This window comes from Stegodyphus dumicola, chromosome 7 (genome assembly GCF_044657685.1).
Source record: "Stegodyphus dumicola isolate Sdum_Otavi_A_Nest chromosome 7, ASM4465768v1".
Classification (NCBI taxonomy): Eukaryota; Metazoa; Arthropoda; class Arachnida; order Araneae; family Eresidae; genus Stegodyphus; species Stegodyphus dumicola.
In genome coordinates, this window is record NC_140774.1 from 132,552,986 (window position 1) to 132,570,358 (window position 17,373).

Here is a 17,373-nt window from a genome sequence, read left to right on the forward strand (position 1 = left end):
TAACATATGAGTTCTATGGAGTTTTGAGATAACTTATGGCAATAATTAATACTCAGGGATTTCTGTCACGAATTCTGCCTGGAGGAATTATGGCCACCTTGGAATGCAGGCAGGATGTTTTTTGTTAAGTTAATATTAGTTTTTTGAGCAAAAATAGGGGCTCAGAAGTTAACAGTGAAGACGCAGAGAAGTTATTAGAGATCATAAAACGAACTCAAGATGAAAGAACTACAGCAACTTTTGAAGCAACAACAAAGCGTGATTTTGGAAGGAATCTCCCTTTCATGAAGAAAGAAAAATGACGCTAGTCCTCTGATCAGCGAAATTTGTGCAAAATGGTATAAGATGCAAAGTTTTTCAAGTAAACATTTCATCCTGATAAAAGCTGTGGCAAGGTACAGTCAAGCATTTTCAAAGACAATGTCGCGTCCATTTCAGAAACATTTTAAAATATAAGAACAAATCATAATAGGCAAATTTTGAGTAAAACACATGCTAAGTGAGTCTCAAGCAGAGCTGAGCTGAACTTACATACAAACATAAGGTTAAAAAAAAGATGCCTCGTAAACACAACTACTTGATTTTTTTTATGGAATGGAAATTATGCCATCCAAACAATAACATCTACGTCATCACTTTTCACTTACGCCGTCCACTCTCTTTTGTACAGATACAGTAAAATTAAGCTTTCAAATATTTTACCTGTTTAATATTGTGTTTATCTTTTTGGTTTTATAGTTAACGATTTTCATTGGTGCTGAATTGGTGCACAAAGTACTATTGTAAAGTTTAAACTAAAAAGTCATCTGTGGTACAGAAAAGAATTAATCCATTTTACATTAATTCCTACGGGGAAAGAACTATTCCGGTTTACGAACATTTCGGTTGAGGAATAGCCTATCGGAACAAATTAAATTCGTGAACCGAGCTTTCACCGTACCTGTATTTTCAAGCTGTTTAATCTGGCGAATAAGTTCATTTGGTTATATAAGTTAAATCAATATTCATAATAAAAATACACACTGTAAATAATGGAAGAATAAACTCTACTTCGACGAAAGACCTGGAAAAATGAGTCACTATACAGTATGAATGAGGTTAGATGGGTCTTTTCATGGCTTTTCCTACTTGTCATGTGAATAAAAGATTTCTTTATAAAAATCCTCCAAAAAGCATAACTCTCACGCGCTCTTCACCATAATTAAACAAAAAAAACAAATGAATGGGTTTCAATACTTACGTCTACACCAAGCACAACATTCTTCTTCGCCCAGTATGTCATAACACAAACATGAGAATACTTCTTATCAGTTAGCAGGTCTGTCACACTAGATGTCAAACTTTTAACACTATTTGAATCTTCAGATCCACTGAAGTCCCCACTAACGCAATCAGACATTCTGACTTAAACTAATGCATAGAATACTTCCACCGTAAATGTAAACATTCTAAAAGTCAAACACGGAATCCACCTGCGCCAAGTTTTGTTTAGCGGACTATTTGTATTCTGGCGTAGTTGTCAAAGGATTTTTAACAATAATATATTCCGCCTTTTTATTTATTCTTCTCGTTTTTCTCTCTTGTTTCTTTTTTGCTTTCGTCCTCGAGGGTTATATAACAGAAATTCGAGCATGTGGCAAACAGGTTTCAAATGAGATGCTTCTAGGTAGTCTTTTTTTTTTTTTTTTTTTTTTTTTTTTTTTTTTTTAACGTTCTTCTCTTGTATTGCTCCCTTGAAATGCATAAAATTTGAAAGAGGAGAAGTTTATTTGTTGCTGTATATTAATGAAATATGTCGAATACAGAAGATAAGAAGAAAATTTATCCTTCATTAAATGCAATAACAATATTACAGTTTTTTAGCAGTGAATGCAGAAAAATGCGAAACTAAAAAATTATGCAATTCATTTTCTTATTTTTAAAATTACAGATGAAAACGAACGATTAAACGGTTTCAGAAAGATTTCTTCAAATACACCGAACGTTAAGCAAATTTTACCGTAACAGAGTTTTACGATGACATGTTTTCATAGCAACAGAAACAACATTAAATAGGACTTGTCCTTTAGAACAGATAATCAGTTTGCTTTGTTTGTGTAAGAAAGTAAAATAGTAATTTTAAAATTAATTGATGACGTAGAAAGTTCAAGTATTTTTCTATGAATGAAATTTCATAGTAGCAATCATAGGAAATATTTTTTTGTTAAAACAGATACACAATCGAATCCCGCTATAACGAACTTCAAGGTATCTAAACTTTGATCCGCTATATACGATTTGATGAGTAAAAATAGACCATAACACAAAATTGTGTAAAAATTTATTGATGAATCGTACAGAAAGAGTGATTAGTACTGACAAAGCTCCCAAAAGATATTAATAGTAAATTTAATTTTAAAAAACATAATAAAAGTTAGTTACAGTTATTATTACGTACAATCACTAAATTTCTTATTCGTAGTATTACGTTTCACCGTACGTCAATAATTTTACACAAAAGTTTACTTAGCATTAAAGTCATGGTTTAAATCCTCTCACTCCAGTTACACATTTCCAACTATAATACACATTTACAATTATGAATAAGTTTCAGCCTTTAATAAAGTGCTGTCTGACAGCTCAGTCAACGAACTTGAATGGAATCAAAGAATCTAAACAAGATGAATTTAAGGATTAGCAATTTTTCAATTGAAAATTGCAGAAATTCTGAAAAAAGGTTTAAAATACAAAATTTTCAGCCTAAGATGTCCAAAAAGTTCCAGTTTTATACATTTGGAAGTTTACTACAACCGTATAAAATAAATTCGTACCTTTTATCCGGGGATTCGTCATAAACAGGGCTCTCTGTAGTGGGGTTTAATTGTATAGAAACCGAATTACTACTTTGCTATATTATTACTAAAAGGAATTAACATAACCTTATTTACAACATCTAATTTTCATTGAAAAACTGTAATTTACTGTGATTCACTGTATAATATAAATTAGGAAAATTTTAATCAATTCTGCTTCAAACTTATCCATAATTTCATTAAAAAATGAAGAAATATCTTTTCAGTAAGACTTCAGATATTTCTATTCAAAATATTCCTATAAAATCATTTATTGATATTTTTCAACTAGATAGGTAAAACATTAAAAAATTTCTCTGGATATAACAAAGACAATATGTGTTGAAATCTTTGAGTCACATATTTAATATTCCTGGCTTACAAGAATTTCCCACGTGCTTCGATATTATTTACCCAGACAGCTTTATTTATTTAGTTATGTAAATAGTCAGAAAAATAAGCAAGGACTGTCTGCGACGAACAGACATGCTTTCCTTGGAGACTTTCTAAGGAAACTTTCTTTTTATTATGTCTTTAAGGATCTGAAATATGAGGATATTCATTATAATTTTTATATGAAGGATTCCAAAAATTACAGATTCAAAAGATATGTAAAAATTTAAGGTTTTAGTTTTGGAATCTAAAAATTTTAGAATACGTTCTATCTCTAAAATACACTAACCCACAGAAAAGAAAGTCTTGAATCATCCTGATTACTGCTACCCGAAACTTCAGTACTTCGAATCGCTTGTTCTCCTTTCTGTAAGCTAAATTAAGCCTCTCTAAAATGTTCTTAATTTACGCGTAGTTGATTGTGTTCTTTGACTTACATAATATAAAAAACTAATGAAGTATAAAAACAATTTTAAAAATGTATTAAATATAATTCAAAAGAATATGTACAACATACAGTTTGCCCGTAATATTTTGCCCTTCCATGGCGATACTTTTCGTCAAGCCGATTTTTTTTATAAGCAGACGATATTATACATCCAAACATCTGATAATCTTCTAAATCGCTTATATTTTATTGCTACTCTTTATTTTACATCAATAAAAATAATATCTTATATTATTTTAATTAGGTAAAAAAAGATTACATGTATCCTAAAAACAACACGATTGCTGAAAATTTGATGCCGCTCAATGCACGCTTGGAGAGTCTCCGCGCCTTTTTGGTACATATTTGAACAAAAATTTTCTTTATTGAAAATCAGTTTTAATCAAATACAAATTAACCATTATTATCTATGGCCTTTTAGCCATTTTTCAAGTAACTTCATGATTCCATCGGTATAGAACTCCTGTGGTTTATCGTCGAAAAACTTGGTCAAGTGATTTTCAGCGGTGCTTGGGTCGGTCAATTTTTTACCATCAAGAGAGTTTTGCAGAGATCGAAACAAATGGTAGTCAGATAGAGCAAGATCCGGGCTATACAGCGGCTGCATCAAAACTTCCCATCCAAACTCCGTAAATTTGCTCCAAGTCATCAAAGATGTGTGTGGCCGCGCATTGTAGGATGGAACACAACCCCCTTTCTGTTGGCCAATTCTGGTCGCTCTTTCTGGAGTGCTTCGTTCAGACAGTCGAGTTGTGCACAGAACAGAGCCAAATTGATGGTTTCGCCAGGTTGCAGCAGCTCATAATGGACAATTCCTATCCAATCTCACCAAACACTCAACATAACCTTATTTGGCGACAATCCAGGCTTCGAAGTCGTTTGTGGAGGGTCACTGGTCTTTGACCATGATAGCTTGCGTTTGATATTCTCGTTATTTCACTCATTTTTCATCGTCTGTAATGATGATTCGCTTCAAAAATGGTTGGATTTCGTTGCGTTTCAGCAGCATTTCACTGTTGGTAATTCGTTCAATCAAATTTCTTTGCGTTAATTCATGTGGCACCCAAACATCGAGCTTCTTTTTGCAGCTTGCTCTTTTCAAATGATTCCAAACTGTCGGATGGTTGATATTTAGTGCCTCCGCTATTTCCTGACAGCTTGCGTGCCGGTCTTGCTCCACCAGTTGCAAAATTTCATCAACTTTTTCAGTGGACCAGAGCGAGGTGCATTTTTGATATTGAAATTTCCGGAACGGAATCGAGCAAACCACTCCTGGCTCCTTTGTTTACTCACAGCATTCTCAAAGTACACTTCACAAATTTTTCGGCATGCTTTTGCAGCGTTTTTATCTTTTTTATAGTAAAAAAGCATCACATAGCGTATTTCTTCAGATATTTCACTCATTTTCAAATTCATATAACTTTTTACACGAGCAACGAATTAAAAACCTATCTTCACAAACAATGGAAGCTGAGTGTCACCTTTTAAGCATATGTTCGTTTGAGACAATCGGATGAGTGTCGCCGGATATATCGGCATCAACTCCATCCAGGGGCAAAAAGCGTGGAGACTTTTTACGTGAACCAATATTTATTTGAAATAAATAACTTAATAATCAGCCTTTCTTTCATCACATTTTTCTGACTTTGAATAAAATTCAAAGTTCAATGATTTCAGTTCACTGATTTTATATTAAAATAATACACATTTAGAGTTTGACTTATTTTGGTACCATAAACTAGTATCGAACTCCTAACCCATTTGGAGTGAATTATTGCTGTCTGAAGACACTTGAGAAGGTTAAAACAACATTTTTTACTTAAATCAGAACTTGCACATAAAACGCACTTTTCGTGCTTGACAAAATCAACCACTACTCGTGGCGATGTAACTTAAAGTAACAGTCAATTTCAGAATTTAAAATAAGCCTGTTGTCGAAAGCTGTGACATTTACCTTAAACTGGCTCAGAACTTTTCAACGGCGTAACAATTAAATGTCGGAAGCAACAACACAAAGCCGAAGAATTGCAATTTTATAAGAGCTGGCTAAACCTAATAATGTGGCCTCGAGAAGCAGAAACAAGCTTTGTCTTACAAACCCAAAACCCTCGATTTAAATACTACTCTCTAACTGATTTACATTTCTGGTGAGAAAACTGAAAAGCAGAAGTTAAAGTAAAAATCTAAATCATGAATAACTGGTCAATGCAAAATAATAGTAACCACGGACAATAATGTGACATATTCTGGAAATACTATAATGGGATGAAAAAGCAGATCATAGTTCTGAAAGGGTGGATGAATGGTATTCTATACTACAAAGCTTTACAAAGGGTTGGCAAATGAGAAAATGTTAGGGAACTGTTGGTCTAACTTCACAAAATAATTTGCGCACATATGAAAAATAAATGGAAAGTACATCTAGAATATAACGATGATTCATTGGAAATACGAGTCACATTTCCGGGAAGCCCAATGTACTTTACGTGAATCAGTCACAATAGGAAACAGATCTTTCATTTCCTGGAAGATAAGCGAAATGTTCTTAACAAAAATGAAAGTGAAACAATATAATCAAGTTTTAAACCAATGGAAACTTTAATAAGTATTTCACCTAACAAAAGTAATTTTAAATGCGCTATTGCTACTGATTGAATGGAGAGACAAAATAACAATGAAACCATATTTTAAAATATTTTTACTTCCTTGTAAGAACTAAAGGAAGTACTGGAATCGCAAAAAATGTGGGTATCACATTTCAAAGAAAATATTCATTTTGACCGTTCCCGAACCCATTTGGATGTTTTTTTTTTTTTTTTTTTTTTTTTTTTTTTTTTTTTTTGCGTATGTAAGGACAGAATAAAAGACTTTTTTCCAAAACGGCTTGCAAAATAGATTTAAAATGGATTTAGATGGGATTCCTTTCATGACGTATGTGTGCATAACTCAAAAACGATTAACCGTAGAACGTTGAAATTTTGTGTGTGGGACTTCTATAACAACTATTTGTGCACCTCTCTTTATTTATTGCAATCGGTGGTACCAAACGTGTGTATGTGTGTGTGTATACCTACCTCGTTACCCGGCTTAAAAGTCATTACCTGGTGTTTATTTTCGCAATCGTTGGTCGTAGTCACATACTCCAATTGCAGAAATGTTTTAAATGACGAAAATATTCATGTTTTGCGGATGACGGATTTTTAAAAAAAAAAAAATTGTTTTGGACTAATAATGAAATCTAACTTTTAATGTTATCTCCCGGTTCCTATACTTATATTTGGGGAAGTTTTATATTCGTTATGAGAAAATAAAATTACACGAAATTTGAATTCCGTAAGGTAAAAGTTGATCGGGATATTTAAATTTCAAAATTTCAAAATTTGCAGTTTTTGATGTCATTTTCAACTTGAATTGAGGGATCGATTACTTAACTAAGGATAATTCGAGGAAATAAGTTTAAATGAAGTGCAGCAAAAAAAAAAAAAAAATATGTATAATTTAATAGGCAGTATAAGGAAGTCACGTGATGTCCACACCGGATTTTTTTTTTAGAATTAATTTAGCAATAAGTAAGTTCCTACGATATCTACAGCTTTTTGCCAGCATCAGCTGCGAAAAGCAAATGACATTCACAGTCTTTTGAATAACTGATTTAGATACTGTTATATCAATTTATGATAACAGAAGTTTTCACTATCAATATTGGAGCGTAAATAATGATAATCTATTGGAGCTAAATCATATGAATATGGTGGATTCTCATCCAGGTTCAAGTGCTTTTTTCATACATTAGTTCTCACATATGCCACTTAGTTTCTTGAATTTCTTTTAAGTTTTATCGGCTACAATATCTTTGGTTATTTACAATAACATTAATTGAAAATGATTCAGAATAATTTATATTCGATCAAGCCAAGAGCTTTAGTTCTTTGGAATAAAGAATACATTTTCGAGTTTATTTATTAGGACAGCTGCTTTAATCCTAATAACTGCTACTTCTTTGCATTTTTGGCGTAGAAATCCCCCGTAATCTAAGCAACTAAGTATGCACTGAAGTCATAAAATATTCGCGCAGACATCCAGTAATAGCTGACTTACAAGATAAAAAAACTCAACAAATACAGTTGCATATAAAAAAATATTTCTATCTTACATCAAATTTACCTAGCTACAATCAATTAATTTTTAAGAATCGGTCCAACTCATGCTTAAAGTTGTAGAGTCATTAGGACTTTCTGAAAGCATAAGATGTGAAAAATGTGGAATTCCCTCGCCGGGACTCGAATCTGGACTTCTCGAATACGCGCCGAGTGCGCTAACTGTTACACCACAAAGGTATGCTTGAAAGGAGGAAAAAATACCTTATATACTACCCCTTTTTAATGGAGATTGCGGATTAGGGTACCCAATCGCCAAATTCTAGTGGTGAAGAATCATTATCCACCACCTTTTAGTTCGGGCGCCACTGTAGAATATCTCAGAATTTTTCAGTGTCAGGAAACTGAAGAAATAAGCAATGTCCTCTCCGGGATTCGAAGCTGGACCTCTAAAATACGTGCCGAGTGTGTTACCGCGACAGCACGAAGGCATGAAGAAAGAAGGGAGAAATTACCTTATATACTCCTTCCTTTTAAAAAGGCGACCCAATCGCCTAATCCTGGCGGTGAAGAATCATATTCCACCACCTTAAGCTTCTTTGAAGGAGGGGCAATGAAAAATATGCAATGCCCTCGGCGAGACTCGAACCTGGACCTCTCGAATACGCGCCGAGTGTGCTAACTGTTACACCATAAAGACATGCTTGATAGAAGGTAAAAAATACCATGTAAAGTTAATATCAAATAAAACGGTTCAATGCGTTTGAAAGGAAAGATATCATGGTCTATTTTACACCGAACTCGGCATATAATGTCCAATTTCCTAAACACTTAATGTTACTTTATACGAGTGTAGCAAATTCCAGATGCATAAAAATCGGATACAGCGAAAATTGCAGATATCCGGTTAACTAAATAATTTGGCTGCCATAATTACACTGATTAGTTTACGGGATCAACACACTGATTAGTTTACGGGAACTTCAAGCTTAGGTGTTATCATGCCTATACCACATAAATAATAAGACTGTATGTAGATATTCTAAGCCAGGGAAGGTAAGATTCGGAGCTATCCTATCATAAACAATTTTAAAATACAGCTTCTACGATATAGAACAGTTTGAAAACTTCAAGCCGAATGCAGTGGATTATTTATACTTGGTCCTCATTTTTGAAGCAATAATTTGCTACCATCTTCTATTGCACCAAATTTCGCATAGCTTCATCAGTTGTCTAAACGAAACCCATAAATCAAGCAATGTTTTCCATGAAACTTCGTATTTTTACATTTTGTTTTCATTCTATTCTAATAGGAATTAAAATTTACCTGTGCTGGGATAGTTAAGTATATACTTAATTCACATTTGGAATATTTTTAAAGGAATTTTACAAAGATTTCGGAAAATGCTTTCAGTATTTTCCCGCATACCCAACATTTAATTCATTAATTTTTATTAATTCAGTTAATTTTCATTAATTTTCATTTAATTTAAACATCAAATTAAACAGTTCTGCTTACGAATAAAAAACTACTAAAAATTATGATAGAAATTCTTACATCAAAATTTTGCCATTGGTGACTTATCTGACTTGATATGCAATAACATCAGAACACGTCTACAAACATTATCGGGGTGAGGAGCTCAAAACTGCATGTGTCGTTGGCAAGGGCCTTGGACTCCATGTAGACAATATTATGAGTTTGCCAAGCTCCTTGCTTTTCAGAAGGAGAAGCCCCACAGGAGACGAATCCTAAGGTCTCCCATCCCTCTTTCCCATCCACCAAACCCATGTTGTGTTGCAAAGACCCATGTTGTGTCCCAAGCTGCAAAAAGACCATATGTTTACAAACATCCAAGCTCTCTCCAAAATTCACACCTGGACCGAATGATACGGCAGCCAATAAAACCGACCAGGGCTTCGTATGAAAACTTTTTCTAACCTTCTAGATATGATATTACTTTCCCCAGTTATTTTGCCGTGCTAGCTGCAAATACCCTTTGAATGTTAAAGAATACAAGAAAGGAAGCCAGAAGTTAATTACTCTTTTAACAAAAAACATAACTGCATGTAAAAAACTAATTCTTTCTTACATCAAATTTACCTATATGCAGTCAATTAATCCTGAACATTTTTAAGAATTGGTACAACTCATGTTTAAAGATAATATCAAATAAAACGGTTCAATGCATTTGAAAGGAAATATAGCATGGTCTTTTTCCCCTCCAAAAAGGAAATCACAATCTAAGAAAGTTTACCAAAAGCAATCCCCCCCCCATAAAAAAGCACACGGAAGATTTCACGTTCAGCTCCGGATGAGTTTGTTTTTATCCAAGGTATTTCTCTCTTCATTTCTGATGTTTTTCATACATTTTTAGCATATATGATCTCTTGACTACTCTTTAAATTCACCTTTTTCTAAAACCATCCAGAACTTTCTTCCTTCAGCTAGTGAATTAAATTTCATTGAAAAGCCTTCAAGAAAAGTTGCCGATTTTAGTTAGTGACTTTAGTTTTAACCTTTTCGGGTCTCTTCAACTCTTTTCATCTACCGATGAAGCTAAATAACCCGTTATATGGCATTTAAACTAATATACCTACGCAAAATAATTTCTTTCAAAGAAAGGAGATAGCGTCATTTTCTCTTGAAACAGATTAAGAGCGTTTTTTGAATTTAAAACTAACATGAAACAAAGACTAAATTATCCAGTTCACACAGTTATCACAAATTTATTTCTTGTACATATACTTTCTGATTACTTTGAATTTAAGCAACAAAGAATCACTATTTTCAGTTTTTAATTTTATTCTCATGTGCACAATAATAAGAGTCAGTCTTAAACATACATTATTTGATTTTGAAATGGATAGTATATAAACACCTTATAGAAGATAAGAATAGTAAGGTATATATGATCTAACCAATGCATATCACATATTTTTTTAATAAAGTACATAATGAATATGTTAACAATACATTATGTTAATTCAGGATAACAGACATAATTCAATTAGACACAACAGTCTCCTAGAATTTCAGTATACAATCAAATCCCTGCTATAAGCGAACACATCATTTAATGCCAAACCTATCCAGTTTCCCGTAATGTTATTTTATACGATTGTAGCGACCTTCCAAATGTTTAAAAATCGGATACAACGAAATTTGCAGATATCTTTAACTGAAAATTATTTATATTTTTCAAACATTTTTCCAGAATTTCTGCAGTTGCAAACTGCAGCACTACTAATCCTGAAATTCATCTTGTTTATATCTCTTAGAATAATGGAAAACACTTTACTGTTCTTTCATCTTCACCCCCACTTTTCTCTATGTTCTAAAACCCCGCTGTAAGAGCCAGGTGTAACACTCACTTCTTGAAAAACCAGAACAACGATAAACATACCTTAAGAAATAGCACTGTGTTACTCATTAAGCCAAAGAACCATTGATATAAAGAGCTTGAATCGGTTCTTAAATTTCTATTCAAGGTTTGTGCTTATTCATGCGTAAATGCGTATTTTAGATGGAACTGTTTCATTGGAGAGATAGATCAAAACCATGATTTTTTAAGCTAAGTAATTTTTCATTTAAATTATTAAAGTATGGTGGAAAAAAACAATGGAAAAAATTTAACAATTGCCCATAACAATAAAATACTATATGTTTCAGGATATGTAAAATACTAAATCACTCTTCTTGTATAATTTGTAAGGATTATCCTAAGTTTTTAACAGTTATTTTTAGTTACAGCCACTTTCCTGTCGCTCCTAATTTCAGCTTGCAATTTCCTACCAGAATGTGTTTTCAAAATCGCGGTTAAATGCAAATGAAGGAAGAGCAGTACTTAAAGTCGAATTTCCATTGACTTCGAGAGACAGCCAGAGATTTATTTTTTAGTATTCTTGAGTTCAAAACCAAGTGGAGGCTTTTACGCACGTCCTGAGAAAGAGCCATCTGTGAAACTTTATTGAGCAATAAAGGGTAATTAATTCTTTTCAAGTTTACGTGTCTGTCTCCTGAACTAAAGGGATTATTCTCTTACAAGGTTCTCAAGGTTCCGCACACATACCTGTTAATTCTAGGTTGGAACCTTATAAATTCATGAATCAATCTTTACATTTTTGTGACATGATACATTTTTCCCTTATCAGATCGGATATAACGAATCACCGTATACAGCAAGCCTTTAAGTTCGGTGTAGCGGGATTGGATTGTGTAACATAAACGAGCTGGCTTACTTAGAAAATTCTACTTAAAGAAATTTTCTTCCAGGGCGATAATCCCTGCATGCTTTGTCATAACCCTTATCAATGTTTTCGTTTACTTTGCATTTTTATCTTAGGTACTTATCATAATTAAATACTCCTTAGGAAAACACAATGGTTTTACACTGGGAATAGACTGACTGAGTTTCCAAAAATAGCGTTATATAACTTTTGGAGAAATTACTAGAGAAATCTTAATAGGTATTTATTAACCATGTTGAAATACGAAAAGCCCATAATACCTTTAAAAGAAAGGGAGTTATTTGCCTCATTTTTGCCGGAAGCATGATTGTAAGAATTTCCTTTGTCTGATAATCATTGCAAGGTAACAGCTTGAGAGATAAGATGTCTTATTTTACAATGAAATGCTACGGAGAAACATTATCTTAAAGCGAAATTTAAAAAAAAAACTAAACGCTTTCAGACTTCACATTACGGCCAAAGGGGCGTTTTTTTTAATGTTTTGTGGGTTACCTGTATTTATGAAATGGTGGTCTTCGCACTTAAACCACATAAAATTCAATTCAACAGCAATATCTCAAAATATTTAAAAACAGCATGTCTTTAGAATTTCCAATACACAGTCTCGCACGCTGGAGATAAAAGATTTTTTTTCTGTACACAGTTGCCATTGCTTGCTTTTAAAATCCTTGAGTTTATTAATCAAAAGTCAATTACAGTTTTACAAAATGTGGAATAGATAATAAATAAAATTCAAAATTAAGGCTTCTATATACCCGTATTTGGTGGAGGATTATGTTATTGAAAATTTGGTGGCTCTAGGTATCGTCGTTCTTTCATAATGCGAGGAACATAGCTACATTGATGCACATTCTCCTTTATTTAAATTCTTTTAAAATAATACAAGGCGATAATATTTGTTGGCAACAATTGCAAAAATTAAGCAACCTTGCACAGTGATTCAACATAAAATCCCGTTTCGAGACTAATAGCTCTTCTGAGCTAACGCTCTTTTGGGTAAAAAAATAGTTTTTTAAAATTTTTCACAGAGATTAAAAATATTTTCAACAGCGAACACAGGATTAACTGGATTGTTCTAAATACTTCACAAATTAAACATTTTTATTTCAATTTTTTAGGAATAAAATCCTAGACTTAAAGCAAAGTAATAAAATAAAATCGTGGAATACTTTATTAAACTTCGATCCATTTTTTGATAAATATTGGCATTATTTAAAACAGATTTTGCATATATTACACTAAATTCGCCTATGCATGATCTGAAGATTTTCATATTTAGAAAGAGAAAAAAAATTTTTATTTAAACAAAATTTCCGAAGAAAAATTTCTGAATTTAAAACAACAATAAACAATTTTATAAATATTAAACGATTTCTTCCACCGTTACATGATGCGATATTATTATAAATCTAGGACATATGGAAAAAATATATACATAATATCTGGTATAAAAATTTATCAAAAAAACAGCGACGCAAACAAGTTTTGATTGGAGCCCGAGAAAGAAAGACGTACGATCAAAGTTACTTTATAATGCAGGAAAATTGTTTTACAGGTTTATGACAGTTACGGAATGAAGTCTGAAAACTGCAAAACAATTTTCCTTGCAGTATTAACTATAAAATTTCCTGAAAAACAGGAACAACCCTGAAAAAATACGGTCATCAAAATGCAGTTAACGGAAGCAATCACTGTATTTCTCTTACCTTTGAAAGCTAATTAATATTGAAACATATTTTCCGATTATTGACATCGGTTCTCAAATCTTATTTAACTTGTACGCAGAACGCAGAATGTAAGTTTCGCTGATCGCACATTCATCAAAAGCATAATCTCACATTAAAATGCATAGAAATATACACGCATATTTAATTCTAAAGTAGAAAGAAGATACTTTAATATATACACAGGCATTCAATAGAAAAACGAAAGATTTTAGCTGTTACTTTTAAAATGACCTTCTAAACCTGTTTAAAATGATGAGAATAAATGCAAAAAGAAGCATATATTTCTGGTAATACGTGACAAAGATAAAAAGTAATAAAAATTAAACATTAAAAGTATTTTTTAAGTGTGAAGGCATGTGCGTGTTTCAGTATAAAGCTGCTTATATACTGATGTAGATATTTACGTAGATATCGCGTGGAAAATTAGAAAGGATATAAGACTATTAAGTTTTGTGCTGCTTTTAAAATATACATAAAATAAAAAGAACTACAAATTTAATTAAAAAGGATTTTTTTCAATTTTATTTTATTTATTTATTTATTTATTATTTTTATTTATTTACTTTTAATTGGAATCTGGATTTTTAATTTTTAATCGGAAAGAACTACGAATTTCATTGTTCTAAACACTTTTCTCTATGAAAATGTACTACTACGCCTGTAGTTTAAATTTAAAGGTAAGCGAAGCAGTGGGTACCTAGTGGACAAACTATTATACTGTAAACGACATCGAATTGTTCGTGTCGATTATTATGTTACAGACTACATTCGTTGTGATATGTATGGTTGAGGATGCGGCAGAACACTCCATCAGTACCATGCACACAATATGTCTGTCTTCCCGTGAAGTGGTTCGACAAGGCGGTTGCAATTGCTCCTGTCCATCCAGTCGTTCCTGCATCCACCCATTCCATATTCGCATGACTGTTGCTTAGCTATGACCGACTTCCCGGAAGGATAATTCGCAATCTCTGTAGTCAACGATTTGGCACTCGGTCGAACTCAAAAACGTGCTCGATTAATGCTCGTGTTTTTCTATGAAATATACTGAAGCTGCACACACACACACACACAAAAAAAAAAAAAAAAAAAAAAATCTCACGATAGAAAAATTTACATTACACAAAACGGCAGTCTTTCTTCTTTTTATATACAGATTGTAAGGAACACTGCAGTCACCCATGATGTACACGTGTGTTGAAATCGCAATTATTTGCATGTTCCATCGTGGTACACGCATGATGCAATTTCATATTCTTGCGTTTTAAATGGCCAGCAGATTATACTGATTATCTATTTTAAAGCCTTTTAAATATATTGATTATCTATTTTTTATCTAAGTCTGCTTGTTTTGAGAAAAGTTATTCAAAATGTTTTTGGTAAAAAAAAAAATAACAATTTATTCCAAAAGTTCTCAGAATGAATTCACATAAGTATCTGAACACTTTGAAAAAACAATTTATATTTAATAAAAACATGGAAAATAACAGGACATTTAATATCTCGCTGAATATACTTTACCTAAAATTCACACTTTTCATACATTCAACTAATTTTTTTCGCGTAAAAATATTCCATTTTCTCTATTCTTACGTAAGATTTGCTTCATACATGCTCCATTGGATTTAACCAAAGAATAGCGAGAAGTTTTATGGTAACTTCCCGACAGTTGCATAACACCCACAAGCGTAGATGTAGAACTATATATTTAGAATCATTATTCTGATAGAATTTGAGTGCATTCTACATTCCAAGTTTTCTAGCAGATGCTTTCAGGTTTTCATTAAGAATATTTATATATTTATACCAAATAATATCACTTTCAATAAACACTAAATTTCTCATTCTAAAGGCAACAAAACATCCCGAAATCATTATGACTCTATCCCTGTGGGTAACATTACGCAACAGGTTTTTCAGTATTAACCTCTTAATTCAGATTTTACCACCTACTCATTCATCTATCGGACCCAATTTTCGTATCAAATTTTGACTTTTCTGCAAATGCAACATTATTCCAATATGTTATTATATTGGAATAATGTTGTAACTTTGATTTCGGGAATTCCAGATTTATTTTCTTGTTGACGAAGAATTTCCTTCTTGCTGACTGCTCATTGTATCGAGCTTCAGGATTAGTGCAAACTGCTCTTCTAAATGTACTCAAAGTTTTGCAGTACTAATGTTTTAGGTGTTGTTTGATTTTTCTCATTAAATCTTTCGATTCCTTGGCGTTAGCTTCGAATGTGTTCCAGACTCTCTCACGTTTTCAACATTTATTGCGTATTTTCAGCACTTCAACGCAATTTCTATCATTTTATTGCATCAAAGACAGTTAGACACTTTTATTACCTCAAGTATTTCTTGGATATCTTAAATATTTTTGCTTTCTTTAAAAAGATAAATTATTAAATTTTTAACAGAATTGGTGGTTAGCACTTGTCATGTTCACTTCAGATATGGAACTATTAATATATTTTGCTAAGCAAATAATAATTTCGAAATGCAGACGATAATTCTTGTGATGTATTTTCTTTTTTAAAAAAATTCCAGTTTATGTTTCAATATTTAATATAAGACCTATGCAAAGGAATTTAAAAAATACAAGGGTCCATAAACAAATGTCAGTCACAGTATATTGGACCAAAATCCTTTTACTTTCAACAATGTGAAGTCGATCCACTTCTGTTCTGCTAAACAAACCCTTCATAATTGCATCTAGATACGCTGTAGGCCGCCCAGACGGTATATTGGTTAGGGGAACCTGTATTTGGACGATATTCGGGCCCGGGTTCGAGTTCCGGAGAAGGGATGGGTATAAAATTATCTGTCCCTTCATAGGGGGTAACGGCGGCCGCCTATTAGGTGCCTCCACAATAAAATGACCACCACTTAGGGCCTTGGGAGTGGTCAGTGCCGTTATAGACAAATGCCCGCTATTGGGGAAAAAAGCAGTTGCTGTGGTGTAATGTGGTTTAAGTCATGAATTATGATGCTATATTTATTATAAATATGGTTCTTTTACTGGATGTCAAAAAAACTGCTTTTTCATCACTCCAGATAATTTTATACCAATGCCCCATAATTCTTTCAATATAATCACAAGACCACTGTAGTTGCTTAAACCACTACTTTTCATAAATGAAAGCTATTTCATAGATTTATAGTCTCTTAAGATATTTTCATTCAGTCTATGATTTACAATTCACTTGGATATATTAACTGAACAGCTTTTCTTACTTAAGCCTCAATTTTTCATAATTAACGAAACGATCTTTTATAAACAAGCGAATAAGAATTCGGTTATTTCGCATCGCAATTTTCCTTGGTCTTCCATTTCTACGCCGATCTTTCAAAGTACCAGTTAATACTGATGCATCTACTAACTATGGAATGATGACAATCTGATTTTATAGTAATCTGGTAATCCTTTTATATGCAAATAAAGTTTATTATCATAAACGAGTAATTACTTTGCTTGCAATTGGTGTTCTTTAGATAAACCTAAAAGAATTTCAGATGTACAACACAAAGTTCTCAACGTCAAAAACTTTTAAGCAAGCAATAATCATTCGTTTACAGATAGAATTTAGGCTTAAGAGTAAGCTACAGAGCATTAAAAATCT

At 32.5% G+C, this 17,373-nt stretch overlaps 1 protein-coding gene across 4 annotated transcripts in view; it reads right to left on the bottom strand.

The window, feature by feature from the left end:
• The window catches only part of LOC118192039 (leucine-rich melanocyte differentiation-associated protein-like), a 188,810-nt gene that overhangs the window by 159,724 nt on the left and 11,713 nt on the right, over positions 1–17,373 (bottom strand). For 2 of the 4 annotated variants that reach the window (XM_035362925.2, XM_035362924.2), the window contains exon 1: positions 1,241–1,534. The exons of 1 other annotated variant lie outside the window; for it this stretch is intronic. In XM_035362925.2, the coding sequence (XP_035218816.1) occupies positions 1,241–1,399 (159 nt within the window). In that variant the 5' untranslated portion in view covers positions 1,400–1,534. Of the gene's footprint in view, positions 1–1,240; positions 1,535–17,373 lie in introns of those variants that run through there. One more of the 4 variants, XM_035362922.2, reaches the window with a different exon arrangement.